Genomic DNA, 22,623 nt, shown 5'->3' with positions numbered 1-22,623 from the left:
CTGCCCCGCCTCTTCCCACCCCCACTCCGTCCCCACCCTGCCCCTGCCTCTTCCTGCCCCGTTCTTCTTCCCCCCCCCCCCCCGAGTGCACCACACCTAGGAGCGCCACCAGCTTTTCCGCCGCCCTAGGCAGCGGAAGGTCCCGCCCCGAAATGCCGGCCCCCCCACAGAGGCGGTGGAAGGTCCCGCCGCGGTCGCCACCCCCCCAAATCGCAGCGCCCTAGGCGACCGCCTAGGTCGCCTAATGGGTTGCACCGGCCCTGACCACACCCTTGCTCTGCTTCTTTCTGTTCCTGATCCTGCCCCCAGCACCTCCTGCCCTCCACTGAACATCTGATCCTTGGTGGGCGGGAGGAGCTGCTGATTGGCGAGGCCCCGGAGCACCCATGGAGTCAGCACCTATGGAGGGGACATCAGAAGTGATCGCCTAAGTATCCAAGGAGTAACATTTATATTGAAGGAGATACCTAATAAAACAAGATATTATTACACTTTTCATTTCTTCATATGACCTATCCATGATTATGTTGCCAAATTAATTTGTTCAAATGCAAATTTTCCAAAATACTTTAGCAAGTAACAATAGCATTTAGCCCTCAATGTATCAGAGTTTTTGTTTAGGCTACAAGCTACTGTATTAGTTTTTGTTTTCTTCCAAGACAAAATTCTTATGGTAATTCGGTTTGCAAAGCAATGTTATCATGCCAGAATGATTTTAACCAACAATTCTGAGAGAGGATTAAAAGGTCCTGGACAAAGCAGTAACTGTAGTCTTTTCTGAGGAATCTTATTGATTGTGGGGAGCAAAACACTTATCATCGCTCTTGCACTTTTTCTCACAGAATCTGAAAATATATGTGTCATGGTAATAACTATCTAGTATCAGTGAATGAATTATGGGTGACCATAACCTCATTCCTCCATTATTTGTACTTTAACTGTGGTTGTGGTGAAATTCTACACAATTACTATCTTCACTATTATTCACCAGTCATCTTATGGTCTGAATGACCAGGCTGGCTTCATGATTTAAGAGGCTTGCAGACAAAAACAGGGTCCCACGCTGCCTGAATGGAGAGATTCTGAGTTCCCCTACACACATGGTGATCAGACTTTTCAGAGTAGCAGCCGTGTTAGTCTGTATCCGCAAAAAGAATAGGAGTACTTGTGGCACCTTAGAGACTAACAAATTTATTTGAGCATAAGCTTTCGTGGGCTACAGCCCACTTCATCGGATGCATAGAATGAAACATATAGTGAGGAGATATATATACATACAGAGAACATGAAAACTTTTTTCTCCTGCTGACAATAGCTCATCTTAATTAATTAGCCTTTTAGAGTTGGTTGGGCAACTCCCACCTTTTCATATTCTCTGTATGTATATATATCTCCTCACTATATGTTCCATTCTATGCATCCAATGAAGTGGGCTGTAGCCCATGAAAGCTTATGCTCAAATAAATTTGTTAGTCTCTAAGGTGCCACAAGTACTCCTGTTCTTTTTTCTGATCACACTGTCAGTTGGCGAAAATAGTGAGCTGTGAGTTGAGGGTATGCAGACTCCCCATCCTGCAAAAAAAAGGCTGGAGCCCAAATAGTTCCTTGGCAGGTGCCGTTAAAGCAGATGAAAAACTCCCTCAATATTATGGTTTCTGAGAGTGCTCAGATATTATGGTGATTGCCCAAAGAAAGGGTGTAAAGGGAAAAGAAATGAGGGTCAAGGACAGAGCCCTGGAGTACCCCTGTAGACAGCAGCAGAGAGGAGGATTTGACAACAGAGTCATTGAAAAAATGGTCAGAGTTGAAGAAGGAAAATCAGGAGGATACAATATAGTGAAAGCCCAGTGAGGATAAGAGGTATAAAATAGTTTTGTTACCAATCATTGTACAAATAAATATTTAATTTTATAAGGGCCCAGTCCCACATTTCTTGTGCCCTGAAGAGTCCTTCAGGAAGATGCACAGATTTTATGGTGGTGGGGACCTCAGAGGGAAGCAAAAGTACCTGGATGGACACATAGATACATAGATGGAATAGATAAACGGGTCCAAAACCAGCAAGCACACATAATCAGAAAATCTCTTTTCTGTTATCCCCTGGTGTTACAATATATAGTAATTCTACTTTATTTTTCTTACCTTATTGCAATATATTACAGATTAGTGTGTTAGATTTTGAATCATCAGTTCACATCAACAGGTGGCAACTCACCTTTTCTTCAAGAAATTACTCCTTTGTAACTCCTAGGCAGTTGGTAAGGAGAAAGAATATTCAGCTCTGACTGTTTTCTCTTCTTCATCCACTGAATCATATTTTGCTCTACCAGATATTGCATGAATTCCATTGTTAAGTCTTGTTATTTGATACTCTTGATAGTCCTAGGAAAACCACCAGTGTTTCCTGTAACAGTCCGTTTAAAACTAAGTAATTAGTTCAAAGTATGTTATTCGGCTTCAAAAAGCAGCATTAGAAATGTTCAGGGAAAAAATCATCTAGATCATTAAAAAGTCATGTATGTTTACACTTGCTACATCAAAATCCCTGATTCTCTCTTTTTATAATTCTTGTCTTCACACCAGATAAAATCATAGATCCTAAAATCTGAATATTTTCAAGAAATCCATTTATATATTGACAAAGTTAAGATTTTACCTTTACCACTATGTCAAACTCTCCTGAAATGCCAATGTACTTTTGATTAAGCAGGTCTTATTTCAAGTGATGTTCACACTTGTCACATGCACTAATAGGAAGTTACATCCTGGTTTCAGAGTAAAGCTGCCTGTTACACGTAAATGGTTATGAGACACACCTTAAAAGCAAATAAAAATGAATGGAGAGGAAAATTGAAGGTCATTGCTTGTTCAGAACTGCTCAAATATAGAAGAAACAATCAAAAGTGCCTTTCAAATAGTTTTTTTTAAATAAAATAAATGCAGTGTGTAGTAAAATTTAAAAATCCTTGCACTGACCCTTTAGGAATAAATATATAAGATATTTGTATCATTGCCTAGAGCAAGCACTATGTTTAATTATTAATTATTATTATTATTAATACTTAATATCTAGATCTTATAGTGCTTTTTATCCATAGATCTCAAAGAGTTTTGCAGAGGAGGGAAGTATCATTATTCTCATTTGACATGGAGGACTGAGAAAGTTTTATGGTCTCTATAACATACATTGTTGTTTGTTTTTTAAATGTCCCTTTGCCTTCATTTAAGATGGCTTGTGTGTATGTGTCATCTTTTGGCTGAAATGTGTACTCACTTGATGGAGGTGTCAACCTGAAATAAAACAGCTGGTCTGAAGATTTACTAAAGAAGGTTAGTTTATTTCTCTGAGACATGGCGCAAAAGACTGGCAATGGATCCCTGTATATAAAAGTCCAGTTCCTGTCAACCTCCTAATTACACTTATCTTTCCTTCTGCTTTTACAGAAAGCAAGGGGAGCTGCCAGATGAGGCAAATTTTGAAATCAATAAATAATTTACTAATGACAACACTTCCATTGACTTAAATGGAGAAAGATTGAATCTTAAGCACTGGCGCTGAAAGAAACACTTGCTAATGCTGAAATTTAGGTTAGAACTCTGGGTTTGGTCCTTTAAAATGGTTGTTAAAGAGCTAAATAGATTCAATGGCATTTTGGAGATTTAATTGCTTTGTCATTTGTGTATTAACATCAGAGAACTATTTGGGCACAAGTGTGCTTGGTATATACAGTATTGCTTGGTATTTCTGTGTGTTAAGCCAAAGGTTAGCCCTTCAAAAGGTTTTCTCATAGGGATGATGTAGAAACTTCCTCCTCTCTATCTTCAATCCCAATCCATCATTCCACTGTGATACATCAGCCCGCAAAAGGCAATGATGAGACATAAATCTCTTGGCCAACTGTTACATTTCATTCTGTCATTCATTAGTGCCCAGAGTGACAGCAAACCCAGTCTGTAGATCTGTACACCAAGTGTACTAAAGTGTGAAAAGTTGTCTGATCAGGGCTGTTAAAATGAAGGGAAAGCTGTGGTACACCTGGTTCTGGGTTGAAGTGCAGTGGCAAAGTTGCCTTAGTGTGTTTCTGGGTCCAGAAATTATATCAAGAGATGGCCTGTGGTCAGTAAAGAAGTGGGCAAGTGTGTCCCTGAATTATAAACTTAGTACATGGCAGTTCTCTGCAGACGTGTCTGTCTGTGCACATTTTACTCCCATTCTGTTTCCTAGCTGAGAGCTACATACCAAGCTTTTGCTAAGGTTTCAGTGTTTCTGAGTTTGTACATAACAATGTTCACATTGCAATGTTATTTTGGCAGGTCCCATACCAACATGGCAGTGGTTCGTTGGGCACCTATTGCATAACAATGGCCTCCTTTTGTCACAAGAGAGTAGGGAACTGTATGGAAAATAAGGCATATTGCTATTTAAAAGAGAATACACCCTGTAGTGTTTTGTTCACGGTACTAAATTATACACTGTATTGGCAGCAGATGGTCCGTCTTGGGCACAACTATCATTACAATAGGAGACAGTGTGCCCTATACTGCCTGGAACAAGGACCACATGGTGTAATGGGATGGCGTTTGCAGGCTCAAAAGGCACTGGGTCCAGTTATGCTTCAATCCAGGCCGGTGGGGTAGAAGCTCCGAGAGCGGCGGTCCCAGCATCGGGACAGGGCCGGATGAGATGTGAACGGGAGCTTGGGCGCACCACTAGAGGGCGTCCCAACCGCCACTGAGCCCTGGGAAAGGCAGCGCGCTATTCCGCTTGCACCGACCTTCAGCAGGCGTCGGAAGGGGCGGCCTCCCCAACGCGCATGCGTTGTCTCCTCGACCAGCAGTCGAGGCGGCCGCGGAGTAAGCGGCGTCCCTCAACGCGCCTGCGCCCTGCGATTCCCGGGGGGGCAACGGCCGTCGCGCGGAGATGGAGTCCGCGGTGGAGGAGTTGATGCCCCGGCTCCTGCCTGTGGGGGACTGTGACCTCGCGGAGGATTTCGATCCCACCATGCCCCCGCGGACGCCCTCGGAGTATTTAAAGCGGGTCCAGTAAGTGGGGGAGGGGTTGCTTGGGGGCTGGGCCTTCTCTGGCCCCGTGGGGGAGCCGAGCTGGGGGCTGGGCCGGGTCTCGCTTCCCCTTGGTGAGGTGCAGGGGCTGCTGGGTCGCCTCTCCCGAGCACGCCCGGCCTGGGAGTCCGTTGGGGAAGGGCGTTGGGCGCCTCCCCTCTGTGAAGGGGCCGGGGGCGCAGGGAGTTGTGCCCTGACCCGTGTCGCTCTCGCGCGCCGAGCGAGCTGCGGCGCTGGCTCCAGCCCACCTTGGTCCCAGCGCGCAGCCTGTATGGGGGCCGCCCCACCCCCTACATTGCATTGTCAACCTGGGTCTCCCCGCCTGCCGACTCCCGCCTGTGAGTCCGCACTGCATCCTGAACCTGGGTTTGCATTTGCTGGACCTGGGTGCAGCCTCAGATCAGATCTCTGGGGATCCAGGCTTGAGCTGTATCCCCGCTGCAAAATGACAGGGCTTGGACCTGAATCACAGCAGTACTCAGGCTCAGACCAGTGGGTCTTAGACCCTGGGTCCTGTGAGCTCACTAATCTCACCCCTGAATCTGAGCCCAGGTTTACAGTGTAGTGTAGAATCATAGGACTGGAAGGGACCTCGAGAGATCATCTAGTGAAGTCCAGGCTCCTCCTACACTCGTGTCAGGACTATATTATCTAAACCAGGGGTGGGCAAACTTTTTGGCCCGAGGGCCACATCTGTGTGGGGAAATTGTATGCAGGGCCATGAATGTAGGGTTGGAGTGTGGGAGGGGGTGTGGGGTGCAGGAAGGGGCTCAGGGCAGGTGTGGGGTGCAGGAAGGGGCTCAGGGCAGGGGGTTGGGGTGTAGGAGGGGACTCAGGGCAGAGGGTTGGGGTGCAGGAGGGGTTCATGGTGCAGGTTCCAGTCCAGCGCCGCTTACCTCAAGTGGCTCCGGTTGGCAGCAGCGTGCAGCGGGACTAAGGCAGGCCCCCTGCCTGCCCTGGCCCCGCACCGCTCCTGGAAGTGGCCAGCATGTCCGGCAGTGGCTCAGTGGGGTGGGGCAGGCGGCTCTGCTGTGCTCTGCCCTCACCTGTGGGTACCACCCCCGAAGTTCCCATTGGCTATGGTTCCCCATTCCTAGCCAATGGGAGCTGCAGGGGGCGGTGCCTGCAGGCGAGGGCCATGCACGGAGCCATCTGCCCCCTTCCCCCCCCCATCCCCCATGGGGCCACAGGGACATAGTGCCGGCCACTTCCAGGAGCGTTGCAGGGCCAGGGCAGGCAGGGAGCCTGCCTTAGTCCTGCTGCGCCACGGAGCTGGCAATCCCGTGGGCTGGATTGAAAGCCCTAGGCTGGATCCAGCCCGCAGGCCGTAGTTTGCCCTCCCCTGATCTAGACCATTCCTGACAGGTGTTTGTCTAACCTGCTCTTAAAAATCTCCAATGATGAGATTCCACAATCTCTCTAGGCATACCCTTAAGAAATAAGTGTTGTTCAGGCACTACACTGGGAATTCAGAGATCCAGGTCCTGTCCCAGACTCTATGCCTAACCCATTTACCAAACCCTTTAGCTGTCTTGTCTCTTAGGTCCTGGTCCAGCAATGTGTAAGTGCAAAGACAAACTGCCCTGTTTATGCTCTACATGTTGCAGGATCGGGGCCTTCAACTATAAACTCTCTGGAACATGAACTATCTCTTCTGTGTTTGGACAGCACCCATCACAAAAGTGCTGTGAATTCATTTGGTTCCTCTAGGTGCTACCGTAATACAAGTAATTACAAAGTTTGATGTCTGAATAATACTGTAGTTAATTTAACTTTGTAAATCTTACAAGGTAACATCAGTGTTCAAGGTGCAAATGTTATTTAGTGATATTACTTACTGAGAATTTAAATTAATACCAATATTCATAACAAGATTATTTTTAACAATACTAAAAATTTAAGCCTAAAATTACCCGACTCTAGGTTGTTCAGGTTTTGATATTCATAAGTTTCTCGTTTCAGACAGCAACCATATTCTTGAAAACTTTCTAAAATTCCACTGCACTCTCTGATCCATCATCACGTGTTTTTGACAGGCAGATTATGGCATAATCAAATAATAGGAGAAAGTTCTTAGTCTTGACTGTAGTCTGTTTTGCACAGAAGGAATACGATGGTATTTTACTAGCTACAGTTGCTAATAGCTTTGACCTTTACTGATATTTATGATTGAAAGATGTCTTGTGGCTAAAGCACAGAACTAGAAATCAGAAGTCCTGGATTCTGTTCCTGGCTGTGCCACGGACTGGCTCACATGAGGGCACTTATCTACCATTCATAGCGTACATTGTAAACTCATAAATCTTTTTAAAACTCTCAACCCATACCCTTCCATAAGAAATATTTTTCTTTAACTTTTTTTTTCTGTAATAGATACAAAACACGTGCACAATTCTTAAGTTATGAATTAGTATTTGATCAGGTACCTCCTCATGCAAACCCAAACCTGTGACAGTTTCTGGTTCTAAGGGACATAGCTGAGGGATTTCAAATATAGCCTTTTATTTCTGTTTGAAGGATTGAAGCAGCACGATGCCCAGATGTTGTTGTGGCACAGATAGACCCTAGAAAGTTGAGAAAGAAGCAGACAGTGAATATTTCAGTAAGTATTATATATATATTTATGTATATATTTTAAAAATATTTTTTTAGAAAAACAGAGTAGACAGTTAAATGAGAAGAAAAGCTTTTGATTTCATATTAAAATGTTTGTCTATTAAAATTTTTGGATGCATGGTGTAAGCATCAAACATGTGGTAGAGTAACTGAATTTTAAAGTAATCTGCAGAAGTAAATGGAATCTAGTCTTGCAGATCCAGATTGTGAATTACTGGATAACTGAAGTCTCATTAAAACTCAACGGATCTAACTTATAACATACAAGACACTATTTTGTGTGACTCTTCAGCAAAAATAATTGATCATATTTTCTCACTGCAGATACAACTAAAATAATTTTGTATTTAAAGGTTTATAAAACATTGTTGTCATAAAACTTTTCTACAGTTGAAAGATACGAGGATATCAATGCAGAGTATGTTCTTAGTCTTTTCCTGTTGCTAGTTTAAGATTTTTTTTTTTTTTTTTTTGTAAATCACCCTAGTCCATCTGTTGTGGTCAGCCAAACAGGATTATTCTCTACTGTATGTGTCCTAGGGCTTTGCCCTGTCCCCTTCAAAATGGTTCAAATAATGGAGCTTCTACAATTTCTCTTCTGGAAACTGTCTGATATTTCACGTCATAAATTTTCATTTGTTCAATTTTACTTCATGATTCCAAGTTGAACAACCTGGGACACTTTCCTCTTTTACTTCCCCTCCCTCAAATTTTCTCTCCTTTCTTGATGGAGTTGTTTTCAAATACATATAGAAAGATATTGTATTCTCTTCTTATGATAAGCCTTAAAACTGATTACCTCCCAATGGAGTTACTAATCTTTCAGTTAACTTTGATGATAGGAGTTAAATCAGGCCCTTAGAATGATAGTATTTTGTTTTACTTTCTAGAGGGGACACCATCTATTTAATATTCTAACATAAATGATTTTTAAAATCTAATATTACTAAACTATTTAGATGCTTATATAGCCTTACCTTATTATTTGAGCACCTCACAATCATTAATAGATTTTATCTTCGTAACACCCCAGTGAGATTATATCCCCATTTTGTAGATGGGAAACTGAGGCAGATCAGACTACAATCTTTAAGAGATGGTAGAGGAGAAAGTGTGTTGTCTTAGTTTTAGTTTTGACAGGTTTCCTTTTTGTTTCTGTTGATCACACAACAGGAGAGAGAAATGTTTTTGTTTAATGGCATGTCTACACTACAAACTTATGTTGACTCAAGTTACGCTGGCGTACAGCCGCCAAAATTAGTACACCTCTACCCCGATATAATGCGACCTGATATAACACAAATTCGAATATAACGCGGTAAAGCAGCACTCCGGGGGGGGGGGGGGGGGGTCTGCGCACTCCGGTGGATCAAAGCAAGTTTGATATAACGCGGTTTCACCTATAACACGGTAAGAGTTTTTGGCTCCCGAGGACAGCGTTATATCGGGGTAGAGGTGTATGTCGTTTGTGTGCCTGCATACGTGGCTCCTTGGTTCGGCGGTGTACATACTCATCAGGAGTGCTTGAATCAATGCAGAGTGCTGTGCTGCATGCGTAGGTATCCCACTGTGCAACTCACCACTCTTGTGTTCACTGTCTTTTGGGAGGCTTTGGCAGTGCATGATGGGGCTGAAACAAGTCATGCAGGGGTAGCTGGGAGCATGGGGTCAACTTCCCAGTTTGCTACTGTCTCCATCCCATAATGTTATATGTATCCATAACTTTTGCACCTCTTTTTCAAAATCCCACAAACCCACACAGCCCTCCTCACTGTCTGCCATCTCTGACAGAACCATGGAGCCTGCGCAGCTCTGCACTATTGTTATGAACGTTGCAAGCACAGGGCGCACAATCCTGGAGTATTTGCAGAGCCTCAGGAAGAACCGAATGAGTGGGGACCATGGCAATTCCTTGGAGGACAGATTGCTGTGGAACATAGCAAAAGCCAATTCAAGGTTGTTGGTGGCGTTCACAGAGCAGCTCCAGATGGTGGATTGCCACTTCTGGGCCCAAGAAACAAGCACTGATCTGGTGGGGTTGCATCATATTGCAAGTTTGGGGTGACAAGCAGTGGCTGCATAACTTTCAGATCCACAAGGCCCCATTCCTGGATTTGTGCACTGAACTCACCCCAGCCCTTCAGTGCAGGGACACCAAAATGAGAGCAGCACTGACAGGGAGAAGTGAGTGGTGATCGCACTGTGGAAACTTGCAACGTCAGATTGCTACCGGTCAGTCTGGAATCAATTTCGATTTGGGAAATCCACCGCTGGGACCGTTATCATGCAAGCATGCAGAGCCATTCATCGCCTTCTGCTAAGAGGACTGTGACTCCTGGCAATGTGCAGGACATAGTGGATGGATTTGCAGCAATGGGATTCCCACCTGTGATGGTGTGCTAGATGGCATACATATCCCTATTTTGGCACCAGACCTCCTTGCCACTGAGAATATCTACAGAAAGGGCTACTCTTCTGTGGTTATGCAAGCATTGGTGGATCACCAGGGGCGCTTCACCAACATCAGTTGGTCAGGGAAGGTGCATGACGCTTGCATCTTTAAGAGCACAGGACTGTTCAGGGAGCTACAAACAGGGACTTTCTTTCCCGACCGGTCGATTACCATTAGGAATGTTGAAATGCCAATAGTGATCCTGGGTGACCCAGTCTTCCTTTTACTCCCCGACTCATGAAGCCGTACGCTGGCCACGTCAACAGCAGCAAGGAATGATTCGGCTACTGGCTCAGCAGGTGCCAAATGACGGTTGAATGTGCGTTTGGTCATTTGAAGGGTCGCTGGCGTTGTTTACTCACAAGATTGGACCTCAGTGAGAAAAATATCCCAATGGTTATAACTCCTTGCTGTGTCCTGCATAATATATGTGAAGCAAAGGGGTAAAGTTTCCACGAGGGTGGAGGTGGAGCAGCTGTCTGCTGAATTTGAACAGCCAGATACAAGGGGTATTAGAAGAGCTCAACATGGAGGTATACAGCTCAGGGAGATTTCAGAAACCAGTTTAACAGCGAGCCAGAGTAGTGTGTGGTGTTGGCCAGGTCCTGCTCTTTTGTAGCCTGGTAGCAATTTTGTGGCAATTACGTGTAGGAATATAACATTGTCATTTCACCTGTTAATTTTGTTTGTGAATGAGCCTATGATTTGTGTGTCGTTGTGCAGTAACGGGTAATTGGTTGCTTTCAGAACTGCTGAGCACTTGGCAGCATATGTTGTGAACTAATAAAGATGAATTATTTTCCAAATAATATAATTTTATTCTGTAACAAAATTAGTTAAAAAAAACCCTTGTGCAATTTTAAAACAAATACATTCTTAAGTTCTGTTCTCTTAATTTATTATGAAGGGGGGAAAATGTTGATGTCCATTTCAGCTACACATACACCAACCATGGCTTTTACAAGTCAGCGTATGAGAAGCTGTGATTGTCTTTAATGTCCCTTGGGGTGGAGTGGTAGGGGAATGTTGCCATATGGAATGTTATGTGGGATATAGGGGTGTTCCTGATACTGAGTTCTCAATGGATGGTAGAGGGAGGCGAGCCTGGGATTGTTGAACGTGCAGGTCCACCAGAGCCTGCAACATCTGTTTGCGCTGCCTGAAAATCCCTATTATGTCCTAATGCATCTCTCTCTCTCTCCTTTTTCCTGCTGGAACTCCTGGGCCTTCCCCTCTCCACTCTTTACTTCTCCAGGCTGTCCATAGTGTTCATCCTTCATGCCTTGTGCTCACGATACAATGCAGCACTGGCTTGCAGGATCCTATTGAACATGTCATCCCAAGTCCTCTTTCTCCTCCTTTTCTGGTTCAGGCGTTCTGCAGGTGTGCAGGGGGAAGATCCTGAAGGCTGTAATGGCAGCTGTTTTAAGACAAAACACACAGGGGTAACATTGTCAGCCTATTCACTACAGAAAGTGGACCTTAAGATGCTGAACTCACTCTCCTTGCTCTCCTAAAGTTTTAAGCACTACATTCTCACTTCTGCTTGGGATTGCTTGTAGACAGTGTAAGTCACAGCACCAGCCATGGTGAGGGTGGCCCACCAGGGATTGGGGTGATTTTTAGCTGATATCTCACTCCTGAGGGTAACAAAGGCAGAGAAAGGACAGCTGCTGCTGGTGTCTTGAAGCTGCCTGGGCCTTTATGATGCTAGCCTGTGTATTGCAGTGGTGCCTGCTGAAGTTATTGCTGAGTGTTGTGGAATGGTGTCCTATGGCGAAGGAATAAGGCAGCCCTCCCTAGAAACTTTTGGCAGAGGATTGCAGAGTACCTCCATGAAAATTTCATGCAGATCTCTCAGGAGGATTCAAGGGACCTCCCTGTGTACAAACATAAACTGCTCCACATGATCATATTCTCCACATCTCCTCCTCTCCGCTCCACCTTCCCCCCTGCTAACTCTAGAGGGGAATGAAAAACAGATAGCAACTCTACATCTCTTGGTTGTACCACTAGCTCTGCTATCATGAGTAAATTAATGAAAAGTCCAAAGATGTGTCCTGCTACTTTGGGAGTGCCATCCCTGTAATTGAAAATTTATCCACACACTTACCCAGGGTTGGCTGGACTGCAGTGGAGTCAGAAACAGGTCCTAGCTCGATGTGCAGCTGGATCCCTGGTTTCCTGTCCCATACTCCTCCTCTTCCTCATCCACCACCACCAACTCTTCTTCCTCCGTGCTGTTCACACCAAGGGGTTGTGACTCTGGGTTCTCAGAGGTTGTAAAAGGGACAGGTCTGTGGCTTGGCACTGGATCGATCGTTGGTCTCCCTGGCATTCTGGTATGCCTGCCGCAGCTCCTTGGCTTTCATGCGGCACTGCTGCTGGTCCCTTCTCTTGCATCCCCTGAGCAATGTGCTGGTAGATATTGATGTTTCTACAGCTGGTTTGAAACTGTGCCTGCACATCCTCTTCTCCACACAGGCCCAGGAGATCCAATATCTCCTGTCTACTCCAGGCAGGAGTACATCTGGAGTATGTAGCCAGCATGGTCAGCTGGGCAATTGCACTCAACAATGGAAAGCTGCTAGGTGTGCACATCATGCCAGGCAATCAGGAAACGGAATTTCAAAATTTGCAAGGCTTTAAATGGGAGTAGGGGTTTCCGGTTTATGCGACCCCTGGGCAGTAAAGTTCACAATGGGGACCAGAGTGGTCAGTGTGGGGCATTATAGGACAGCTGCTGGAGGACAGTTAGGATTGCTATAAGTAATGCTGTGTCTATACTCGCACTGTGTTGACCTAAGTACATGGACTGTGGCTCTGCACCGCTTGGGGAGATGGTATTACTGTGTCAGCATAATGGGGTGTTTACATCGGTGGGAGACCAATTTAAGCATAGACATATGCACAAACTTGGTCAACATAAGCTGCTTTGCGTGGACCTAACTTTGTAGTGTAGACCAAACCTAAGGGTTTGTAAAATTAAATTGGGATGTAGTCAAGCAAAATGTGGTACTTAAAAAAATTGAATTAAAATAGTTTCAACATACATTTCAGTTCAGATTAACTTTTCTTTAACTTGTATCTAGTGGAAATAATAGTGGAATTTCCTGCTTGTGTGTCTCTTCCAGTGAATCATTCAGAGCTTGTTTAATGTAATAAAATAGGGAGTTGGCTCAATACTGAACTGTAAAAGTAGTGGATTAGTGTGAGTTTTGGGGTTCACTTTTAATCCAGAGATACATCCTATATTCTTGCTAAATGTTCAGCATCCCACCTGCAAGAAGTCATTACAGAGGTTTTTCATTATCCCTCCCTCTAAAAGGCACTTAACTACACGCATTTAAAAATTTTCATCTCCGCCTCCTAGATTTTTATTACAAATTCATGGGGTTTTATGTGGAGATCTGGAACGGTAATTCTTCTGTTTCTGCACTGATGCCTTATATGGCTGGCAGATGCCCATTCTTAATTGAAGTGATAGATCTGTTTAGGGCCCTAAAACAATGTATTTTTGTAGATCAGTCTTTTATTCTATGCAAATCAGGCTATCCACTTGCTTGTGATATGAAGTAAGACAGTCAATATATCTGATTGAGATTTCTGTAAAATTTGCATTTGTGCAAAATAAGCTATTTAAAGCTACAATCAGAAAAAGAAAAATAATGACCATTCTATTTTAGAGAATTTCCTCTATCATTATGAGTAAACAATACTTAATAGTAAGAGAATGGGGTACATCTGTCATTTGGCTATCTTCAGCATATCACTAGTTAAAACATGACATTTGTTTTGCCAAATGTGAGAATTGGGTCTGGTTTTGTTTTCTTTCTCAAAGTAGAATTTTCTCTTGTCTTGTCTTTCTAGTTTCACATGTACTTTAAGTGGAAATTCTTAGTTTTAGACTTGATTAGTTTAGGGGTCTGTTTGTTGATTACTTGTTATAAAAAGATCCTACCTATGCTTTCTTAGCTTACAGGATGCCATCCTGCCCCTGAGGGATATTCTCCAACTCTCAAATGGCAGCAGCAGCAAGTGTCTCATTTTTCAGCAGTTCGTCAGGTAAAGAACAGAGTGTTCACAAACTAGTGCAGTTTGGATATGATGGCATCTAATGTGGTGGTGTTGGTTTTTTGGGGTGGAAGAGTGGACTTTACTGTATTCTGGGGAAAGATATAGGATGTAACATTTTATGGTAGAAAATAATAAAGTAGATGACTGCTCTGTCTTTGGAAAACTTGTTTGTTTGGCGTTTTTTGGTAAACCTAATTTATCATGACACTCCAGCACCAAAGAGGTTCTTGGAGAAAACAGGCAATCATACATTTAGCTGGCTGAGAACAAAGTCTTGTAAATGATGATATCTGTGTATTTATAGGGTCTCTGTCAAGTAGTTGAGGGCAAAGCTTAGGGGTTTTTTGTAGCTAACATTAATACTACATTTTGTCATTTTTTTTAGGAATGTTTTAATGAACTACTAAGATCAAAATAAAAACATTTGGGTCCCAGTCCAGTAATTGGGCTCATGGACAGTACCTTACACCCATACAAGAACCCATTGACTTCAGTAGGATTCCATCTAGGTAGAAAGGTCCATCTGCACAGATCTGATGGTCGTATCTTACATTTTCCGTACAGTGCTTGCAAGTTGCCCCATTGTATGAGAACTAGAAAGGGAAACTGAATAGCCTTTCCCCCCCCCCCCCCTCCAAGCTGAGTAAAATTCAAAAGGTAAACAAATAGTAAACTAGACTTTTATCACGAAGTTTCAATACTCTAAGATCTTAAGTGACTTAAAACATATAGCATTTCTATTGCAGCATGTTAAATGCTGACCTCTTTTACCTCTAGCAGAATTAGCATGGAGGGGAAGGAAAAGAATTGGTGTTAGTATCCATGTAAACATGCAAGAGTAGTAGTGAAGAAGAATCAGAAGGCTAGACCTCTATGCTAGCATTATGTTTGTATAAAATCTGTCATGTCTTCTGATTTTTAGCAGAGTTCTGGTCTCATGGTGCCTGCTTAAAAAACAAAACAAAACAAAAAAAACTTTGCTGCAATAACAATCACTGGTTGGAAAACATACCTTGAATTCCAAAGGTTTAAACTTCAATCTCCAGAATACTGTCAAAGCAGGCCATTTTAGTTTTGGACAAACTTTATACATCTACTTTCAAAGAGGTATTTTGATGCTATGAAGGTCCTTGACTCATACTGGACTGAGAATCTAAATACATCTAACCTCTTACTCACGGTTGTTTTCTTGCTATACCTAGTGTTTGTGTTCTCTTCAGCCAGGTTTTGGTTCTCTTCAGCCAGTGTTCCCCTCATTTAGGATACTGCAGTACTTGTTGAGGCTTATTTCTAGGGCAAGATTATCAAACACATGATAACTCTGCCAGATCCAGAAGAAGGAGAAAGTTGGCTTATGAAGGTGAAAGCTCCCCATTTAAAATCTCAAAACAGAAGCAAGGGCAGTCTTTCAATAACTGAAAACCCTTTTTCTTAAGATTGCTACCTTAAGATGGTTTACCTTAAGTAAACATTTTAAAGGATTAATAGTGTTAAAATTATGGTTCTAGAGACTGTCAAAGCTATATAAATGAAGGAGTATTTAAAGTAAAATTTTGAGTAGACTAACCAAGCAACAAATTTTATTCATATTTCATCTCTCCCTATAACCTATACAGGTTATAAAATAGTAAATTGGAGCTTACAACTTGCAATACATTGTTATATTAAAAGAAATACATGAATAATTTGATCAATTATTTACCATATTTTTACAGCAACATGCAATCTACTTTTTCTAAAAGAAAAATAACCATTATAATGGTATTGAATTGTTTTTTTTATGGTTATGGAGGCCCAATTAAAGCAATTTGGAGATGGAAAGCTACTTTGACTAAAATAAAATCATTATATTATAAACCATAATCAGGCTTAATTATTTTAATCCTACAGAGTGTGAATAAACACAGAAATCATTGGAAGGCACAACATTTGGACAGCAATGTTACAATGGTGAGTGAATTTTATAACAAATTTTGTGAACATCTTTACTGCTAAATTGTTTTATGCTGATAATGGTGGTGCTTTAGTAATTGTGTTTAACTGCAAATCAGGATTACCAGAGTTATAAATTGTTTGAAAATATATAACTTATGTAATGAAAATACTGAATCATAATATCATATGAAAAGTAGCCCACTCTTATTTACCTTTTTCAGCCAAAATCTGAGGATGAAGAAGGCTGGAAACTGTTTTGTCTGGGTGAAAAGTTATATTCGGAAGCAGCTATTGCAGTGTCTGGTAATGAAAACCTAGGAATTGATTACATTAAGGTAGGTATCACTTTCAATAAGAGTACTCAAGCTCCTTCTTAGTTCTTGGCTGTTATGTCTCATTAGCAGCTTCCAGAAACTGTCCTGATGTGTTGGGCTCAGTGCAGATCCAATCTGAATCCAAAACAGGCTCTGTAATGAACATGCTGCACACCTCCCTGCTATGTTAAGTGGAAACTTGGTGAAGCAGAGAATCTGATTTTATATTTCCATCTGAAAATTATGTATCTACTACTATAAGGGCTGGTCCACACTACCCGCCCAATTCGGCGGGTAGAGATCGATCTTCTGGGATCGATTTATCACGTCTCCTCTGGGCGCGATAGATCGATCCCAGAAGCGCTCCCCCGTCGACTGCGGAACTCCTGCTCGCCGAGAGGAGGAAGCGCTGTCGACGGGGGAGCCTGCCTGCGGCGCGTGGACCCGCAGTAAGTAAATTTAGTTCGATCTAGGAAACGTCGACTTCAGCTATGCTATTCTCGTAGCTGAAGTTGCGTTTCCTAGATCGATCCCCCGCCCCAGTGTGGACCTGCCCTAAGTTACTCTTAGGATTACTATTAACTGAAACATGTTAGAGACAATGTTTTATTCTGTGTGTTTAACAGCATTTTCTGCATAGTCTCCATTTTTTGTTGATGGTCAGTTGCAGTTTGTCTCCTGTGCAGACCACTCTCCGGGGAACTCTTATATGTTATTCCCTAAGCCTCTTAAGAGTGTGCTTACTAGTAGTGATAGCAGCAAAGCTGAAGCCACGGAGGCATCAGGCATGGGTGTGTACACAGAGGAAGGAGTTTGGGTGAGCATGTCTGTATACAGAGAGGTAGGTGTAGAGGTGTGCTCAGGCATGTTTGTTGTTGCTCTTGGACATGCCCAAAAGGCCCTTAGTAAACATCAGAGAGCCAGAAAACACTTATAAAAATTCAGGACCTATTTAAAGAGTCTATGACTCAAACAATAACTTTTTTTAAAAAATTGCAATTTAAAGAAATTCAAGTTGTCCTTTTAAAATCTGTTGCCTCTCCCAGTATTTGGTAACATTTAGATGAATAGCTATTTTTTACTGCTTATGTTTGCTTTGTTTATTCCTGGGGAATTCTGTGCCACTGCACAATGCAAAATTTGCACAGAAGTTAATGTTCTGCGCAGAATTTCCTTTTCCCCCCACAGAAACGGGCTACAGAGCTGCTGGCCGCCATTACGGGGCACTGGACATGGCAGAACCCAGCTCACAAATTGAAGATACTGCTGGAGGGGCGGGGGGAGGAGCTGGAGGGTTTCCTGCAGCTGCATTTCCCAGCACGTCCTGAAGGAAGGAGATGGCGTGCAGGAAACTCCACACAAGCCCAGGACCCAGCATCATGCTGTTTCTCTCTCTGGATCCCTGGGCTCTGGAAGAGTAGGGGGTGCATGCAAGTGACTTGGTTGGGGGGTGCCCCGTGGCTGGGCTCTGAGGTAGGGGGTTGTCCTGCAGCTGGGCTCGGGGAAGGGGTTATGGGTATCTGGCCCCCCAGCTGGGCTCTGGGGAGTAGGGGGCAGAGAAACAGGAACTGGGTTGTCATAGGGGTTTCTTTAACTCTCTGCTCCTGGGAAAAAATTTTTGTCTGTTTTGTTACAGACATAGTTACTGACAGATATTTTGAAATAATTCAAAAATAATGGAAACGTGTGATTATATAGTGTTGTTTTGACAAAATATGCAGAATTGTATAATGTTGTGCACAGAATTTTTTATTTTTGGGTGCAGAATTCCCCCAGGAGTATTTATTGCTCTTCCCATTATTAATTGTAACTGGTATTTTCGAAATTAGTACTTAGTATGCTTTGAAAACCCATTACAATGAAAAATATGAAGTGGATTTATGTCCTCATGTTCAAACTCGGTTCTAATTTAAATCTTAAAATACAAGGGTATTTGTTGGGAAGTTTACTTTATATATTACAGTTCCACCATGATTTTTCTTTTCAGATCGGTTTTCCCCCTTTTTTAAGTATTGTTAGCAGAATGAATCAGGTAAGTCTATGTTTCTACTTATGAGAATAAAATATTTCTCACCAAAAATGTTTACTTTTTCTATAGTTTTCCTATTAATTCCATGGATATCCCATCTGAGTGTCACTGTATTAAAGGAAACAATTTATACCATAAAACTTGTTTGAGGCATTACTGCAACCTGTCACTAGAGTCTTACTTGGTAAAACTAACATCAAATCTCTACCCTTTCCTCATTGATACTTAGTGTTTAAATAGAAATATTTTTTTGTTCGCATGAACTACTTTTTATTATTGTTGCTGGTACTGAAGACACATTCTCAAATTGTGGCTTAAATAATTAATAAAAAAAAACCCACCAAAACAATCCACTCCATTGCATATGCTTCTCCTCCTGAAGACAGGATGAGAGAACAAACACAACAGATGTGATGTTTAGTCACATTGCTTACTGCACCACTGCTACTACTACTTCAACACTTAACTAAAAGGGTTGGCTGTAGCGATTGTTCACCATTTGGTCCATTCCTGTGTGGCTGCAAGGGCTTGATGGGCTAAAAGTCCGACGTCGGAACAGACTTCATGAACCCATGTAATAGGGTGTCTGCCTGTAGGCCACCTCCACGCCTCCGTTGATGGAATTTTATCCCGGATGTTACAAGCCACCCGGAGAACAGCATGTGGAATGTCTTGTGGAATTCTGAACAGTCATGGAAGCCCCTCATACTATTATGTCCCCTGTTAGTCATCTCTAAACAGTCTGAATTTTTTCAGTGTCTGACATGAAAGTCTTTCTATACCTCTGATTTTAGTTTTAAGTATTGTGGTCCACTTTGGGCATCATTTCGTCCTCTTACTATATATTCAGTCCTTTCCAATATCAGCAACATCTGTCCTGAAATTTCCTTTCTCCTTTATATCAAATTTCAGACTGAAATAAATGCCTGTCTAGATGCACCATAGAGAGTGAAATGACACTTGTTTATATCCAATGAAAAGTGAAGTCATGCTTCTGTTTGCTTTTGATATAGTTCTTTATAAACTATAATCATCAAAAATTGGTGCAATGACTGTTATACGTAGTCATGCTTCCTTTTCAGGTGTTTTTTTCTTTTTTCCTCTTTTAAAAGGCAACAGTAACTAGCGTCCTGGAATATCTGATAAACTGGTTTGGAGAGAAAGAGTTTACTCCAGAACTGGTAATTTTTAATTTATTCTATCTACCTATAAACTAACTCAGTGAAGAGTTGTATATTTAAAATAAATATCAGGAAACTCAAATTTATTTTCATAACAATGGTAACTTGTCTCCCTTGCCTGTAGGTATATCCCTAGGGAGCGCACACTTCGTATTAAAACAAACTTTGAAACTTTTTTCCCTAGCTCCTCTCTATCATGACAATATTTATTAATACATGTGTGTTCTTGGACCAGATATTGGTCACCACTAGCATTCAGTACAATGGCAATGGATAGCAATGTATGGGACCTTGGTGTGTTACCAATTAATTATGGTAAAAATTGATCTGGAAAATACCAAGCTGTACTTCTGTTTAAATCCACTTAGGGCAGATGGTTTTATGCTTTGTTGGCATGTCTTGAAAAGCCTTTGTTGCCTGAAGCCCACTCCCTAATTCGGCAGTTGGCAAGACGATGCTCTGAAGTCAGAGTACTAGAGGTAAGTAACAATTTAATAGGGGAAAATTCTTACAATTCAGAATAGTGTGGGGAATGATTTGACAGTATTGTTGAGAAATAAAATTCTTAGTTTGCATTTATCCAAGTTATTTGATTTAATAGTATATAGATAGTAGACTCAAGTGAATGAAAAAGCAAAGTATTGAGAATGAACTACTGGATTTTTATGGGAACCCAACAAATTGCATAAGAATGGCAGTCAAGTAATATTAGACATATGACCTAAGACTTCATATTCCTTTGTTGCAGGAGAACAAGAATGAAGAGAAAGTGTCTGCTCTGAATTTGCTAATCTGTTTAGTTAGCAGGTATTGCAAGCTTCATTTTTATAAGTAGAATTTAGAGTAATTTATGTACACAGCAAGCACAGATAGCTTGGCTATATGATTAGCTTTTAAGGAATATAGGCTGCAACAGTTTTTGGAAAGACTTTATATTCGGTGGTACACATTTGCTTAGTTAAAATGACTTACTTTTAAAACCAGGAGAAAACGAAGCATATACTAATTTCCTCAAGGAGAGGTGAAGTAAAATTTAAAAAAAAACAGCTCATCTGAAGCATGTGATCAACGATGAACCTTTGAACAAATCTAAAATTACTTATATGAAGCCAGAAACATTTTGGTAATAAAAACTAGCAGTAAAATATACAGCAAATACACTGTCAATTACTTAATTGTGGGCGGGGGAGACCATGTCTTAACTCTCTCTCAGACTAACTTTGTCCTCAATATATTCAAATTGTGTTTCTCTGATAGGTATTTTGATCAACGTGATCTGGCTGACGAGCCCTCCTGATCCCAGATCGGGGACATTAAATGTCTCACATCACTATAAAACCAACACCAGCATCAGTGTTAAACAGCCAGGTGCAATGCAGCTCAAAATGTACCTTCTTAGTAATGAGCTTGAATGGTGTTGAGGAAAAGACTGCTGGTCTCGCTGAATAATCCATGACCTGAAAAGGGTCAGCAGCGAAGTGCCTACCCACTCTCTCTAAGCCTGTTTCTCTGCAAAAACAAGTGATCTTTAAAGCAGTAAGCAAATTGAGTTGTTGTGAGCACCCAAGGGTAGTTAATCCTGAAAAATTACTTCTGGAGAGTAAGCCTTTTTGTTGAAATTGAATTACTCATGTGAATAAAGATTTGCAAGACTGGGCCCCAAGCTTTTTACACATGAAAGCTCGAGGCAGTGAGAAACCTCTTTCATGAACCCATCTAAAGAATCAGATATTAAATGGTTTTGTAAACGTTTACAATAAAATTTTCAAAACTGCTCAGTGTGTGTGTGTCTTGCTAGAATGTTTCTAAAAATTGCTTCTTGGCATCTATTTTTGCTATTTATAATCTGCAACTTTTCAGAATTGGTGGTCATGTTAGATATACATGCGGACTGGGTTTTTTTATGGTCAATTCAGGTACTGAATTTAAACAGTACTACAAAACTATATTCCTTATTAGTTAGGGACTCCAATATATTTAATAATTAGCTCAGTATACACTGGAGATAAAACAAGAGAGGATCTGAAAATGTTAGATGCTAGTACAATAAAACTAGTTTATACTAATTTTAGCAGTAAAATAATTACACATTTACTCAGAGCATAATGAGTATTTATTAGCATGAACAAGCTTGTACAACTATTTGACCTGGCTTTAATGTAATCTAGACAGAAATACTGTAAGGTTAATCCTGTTAACTTTACTGGATTTATAAGAATAGTCAGTCTCATACACTGATCAAGTATGCTTTTTGTACATTTAACCACTTCTAGATTAAATTAGTTTCTCTATGCTCTGTTAGCAGTTATAAAGCAAGAGAGAAACTATCAATATTGGCACTTGTAGTCAAGGCTGGGTGTATACAAGAAACTGAAGCTATCCAATGTGTTAAAAATACTTAAACATTTCAAATAAATGGCAGGTTACTGTAATATATAGCATTAATGTCATTTCACAATATTTAAATGTAAGAACAAAATTTCTATTCTGTCCGGTTCTCACTACACCACAGTAGACTTGAACATAGCTTATGTAGTATAGCCATTAACTGCTGTTAAACATTCTCCTTTTGATGAACAAAAGGTGGGATCTACAAAGGCACTTAGATGTTTCAATGCTGAGTGTCACAGTGCCTAACTTTTAGGTACCTAGACAACCACAGGGACAACACTGATCCACACAGCCTGAGTTAGGTGGTTAGGTTCCTTATACACTGAATGGGGAGAGATATTAAGCAGCTAAGAGTGTGATTCACAGAAGCCAGAATAATAGATGGGGAGCCATCTAAGCTAGCCAATGGGAGATGCTGATGACAGGGATGTGTGCTAAACTCTGCCTCTCTCTGAAATAGGTGCCTAAATCCAGGCTGTGCCTATTTCTGTTTAGCAATCCGTGACAGGTAACCCGGCAGGTGGCCTAGGTGCCTAAGCTATTCCTTGAGGGGATGAGTTAGGTGCC

General features: G+C 41.8%; 1 protein-coding gene across 2 annotated transcripts; it reads left to right on the top strand.

Moving 5' to 3' along the window:
* Nucleotides 1–4,842: 4,842 nt before the first annotated feature.
* GEMIN2 (gem nuclear organelle associated protein 2) lies at nt 4,843–21,439 on the top strand. 2 transcript variants are annotated; one of them, XM_065403066.1, is made up of 10 exons: nt 4,843–5,043; nt 7,579–7,663; nt 14,105–14,194; nt 16,097–16,156; nt 16,363–16,476; nt 18,443–18,487; nt 19,597–19,665; nt 20,034–20,144; nt 20,414–20,472; nt 20,923–21,439. In XM_065403066.1, the coding sequence occupies exons 1-10, from the start codon at nt 4,922–4,924 to the stop codon at nt 20,960–20,962; spliced, it is 795 nt and encodes a 264-aa protein (XP_065259138.1). In that variant the 5' UTR covers nt 4,843–4,921; the 3' UTR covers nt 20,963–21,439. The 2 variants fall into 2 exon arrangements, with proteins under 2 accessions (XP_065259138.1, XP_065259139.1); XM_065403067.1 differs by lacking the exon at nt 14,105–14,194.
* The last annotated feature ends 1,184 nt before the right edge of the window (nt 21,440–22,623 follow it).

The sequence above is a fragment of the Emys orbicularis genome, chromosome 4 (genome assembly GCF_028017835.1).
Source record: "Emys orbicularis isolate rEmyOrb1 chromosome 4, rEmyOrb1.hap1, whole genome shotgun sequence".
Lineage (NCBI taxonomy): Eukaryota > Metazoa > Chordata > Testudines > Emydidae > Emys > Emys orbicularis.
This window is presented reverse-complemented; position numbering and strand designations above follow the sequence as displayed.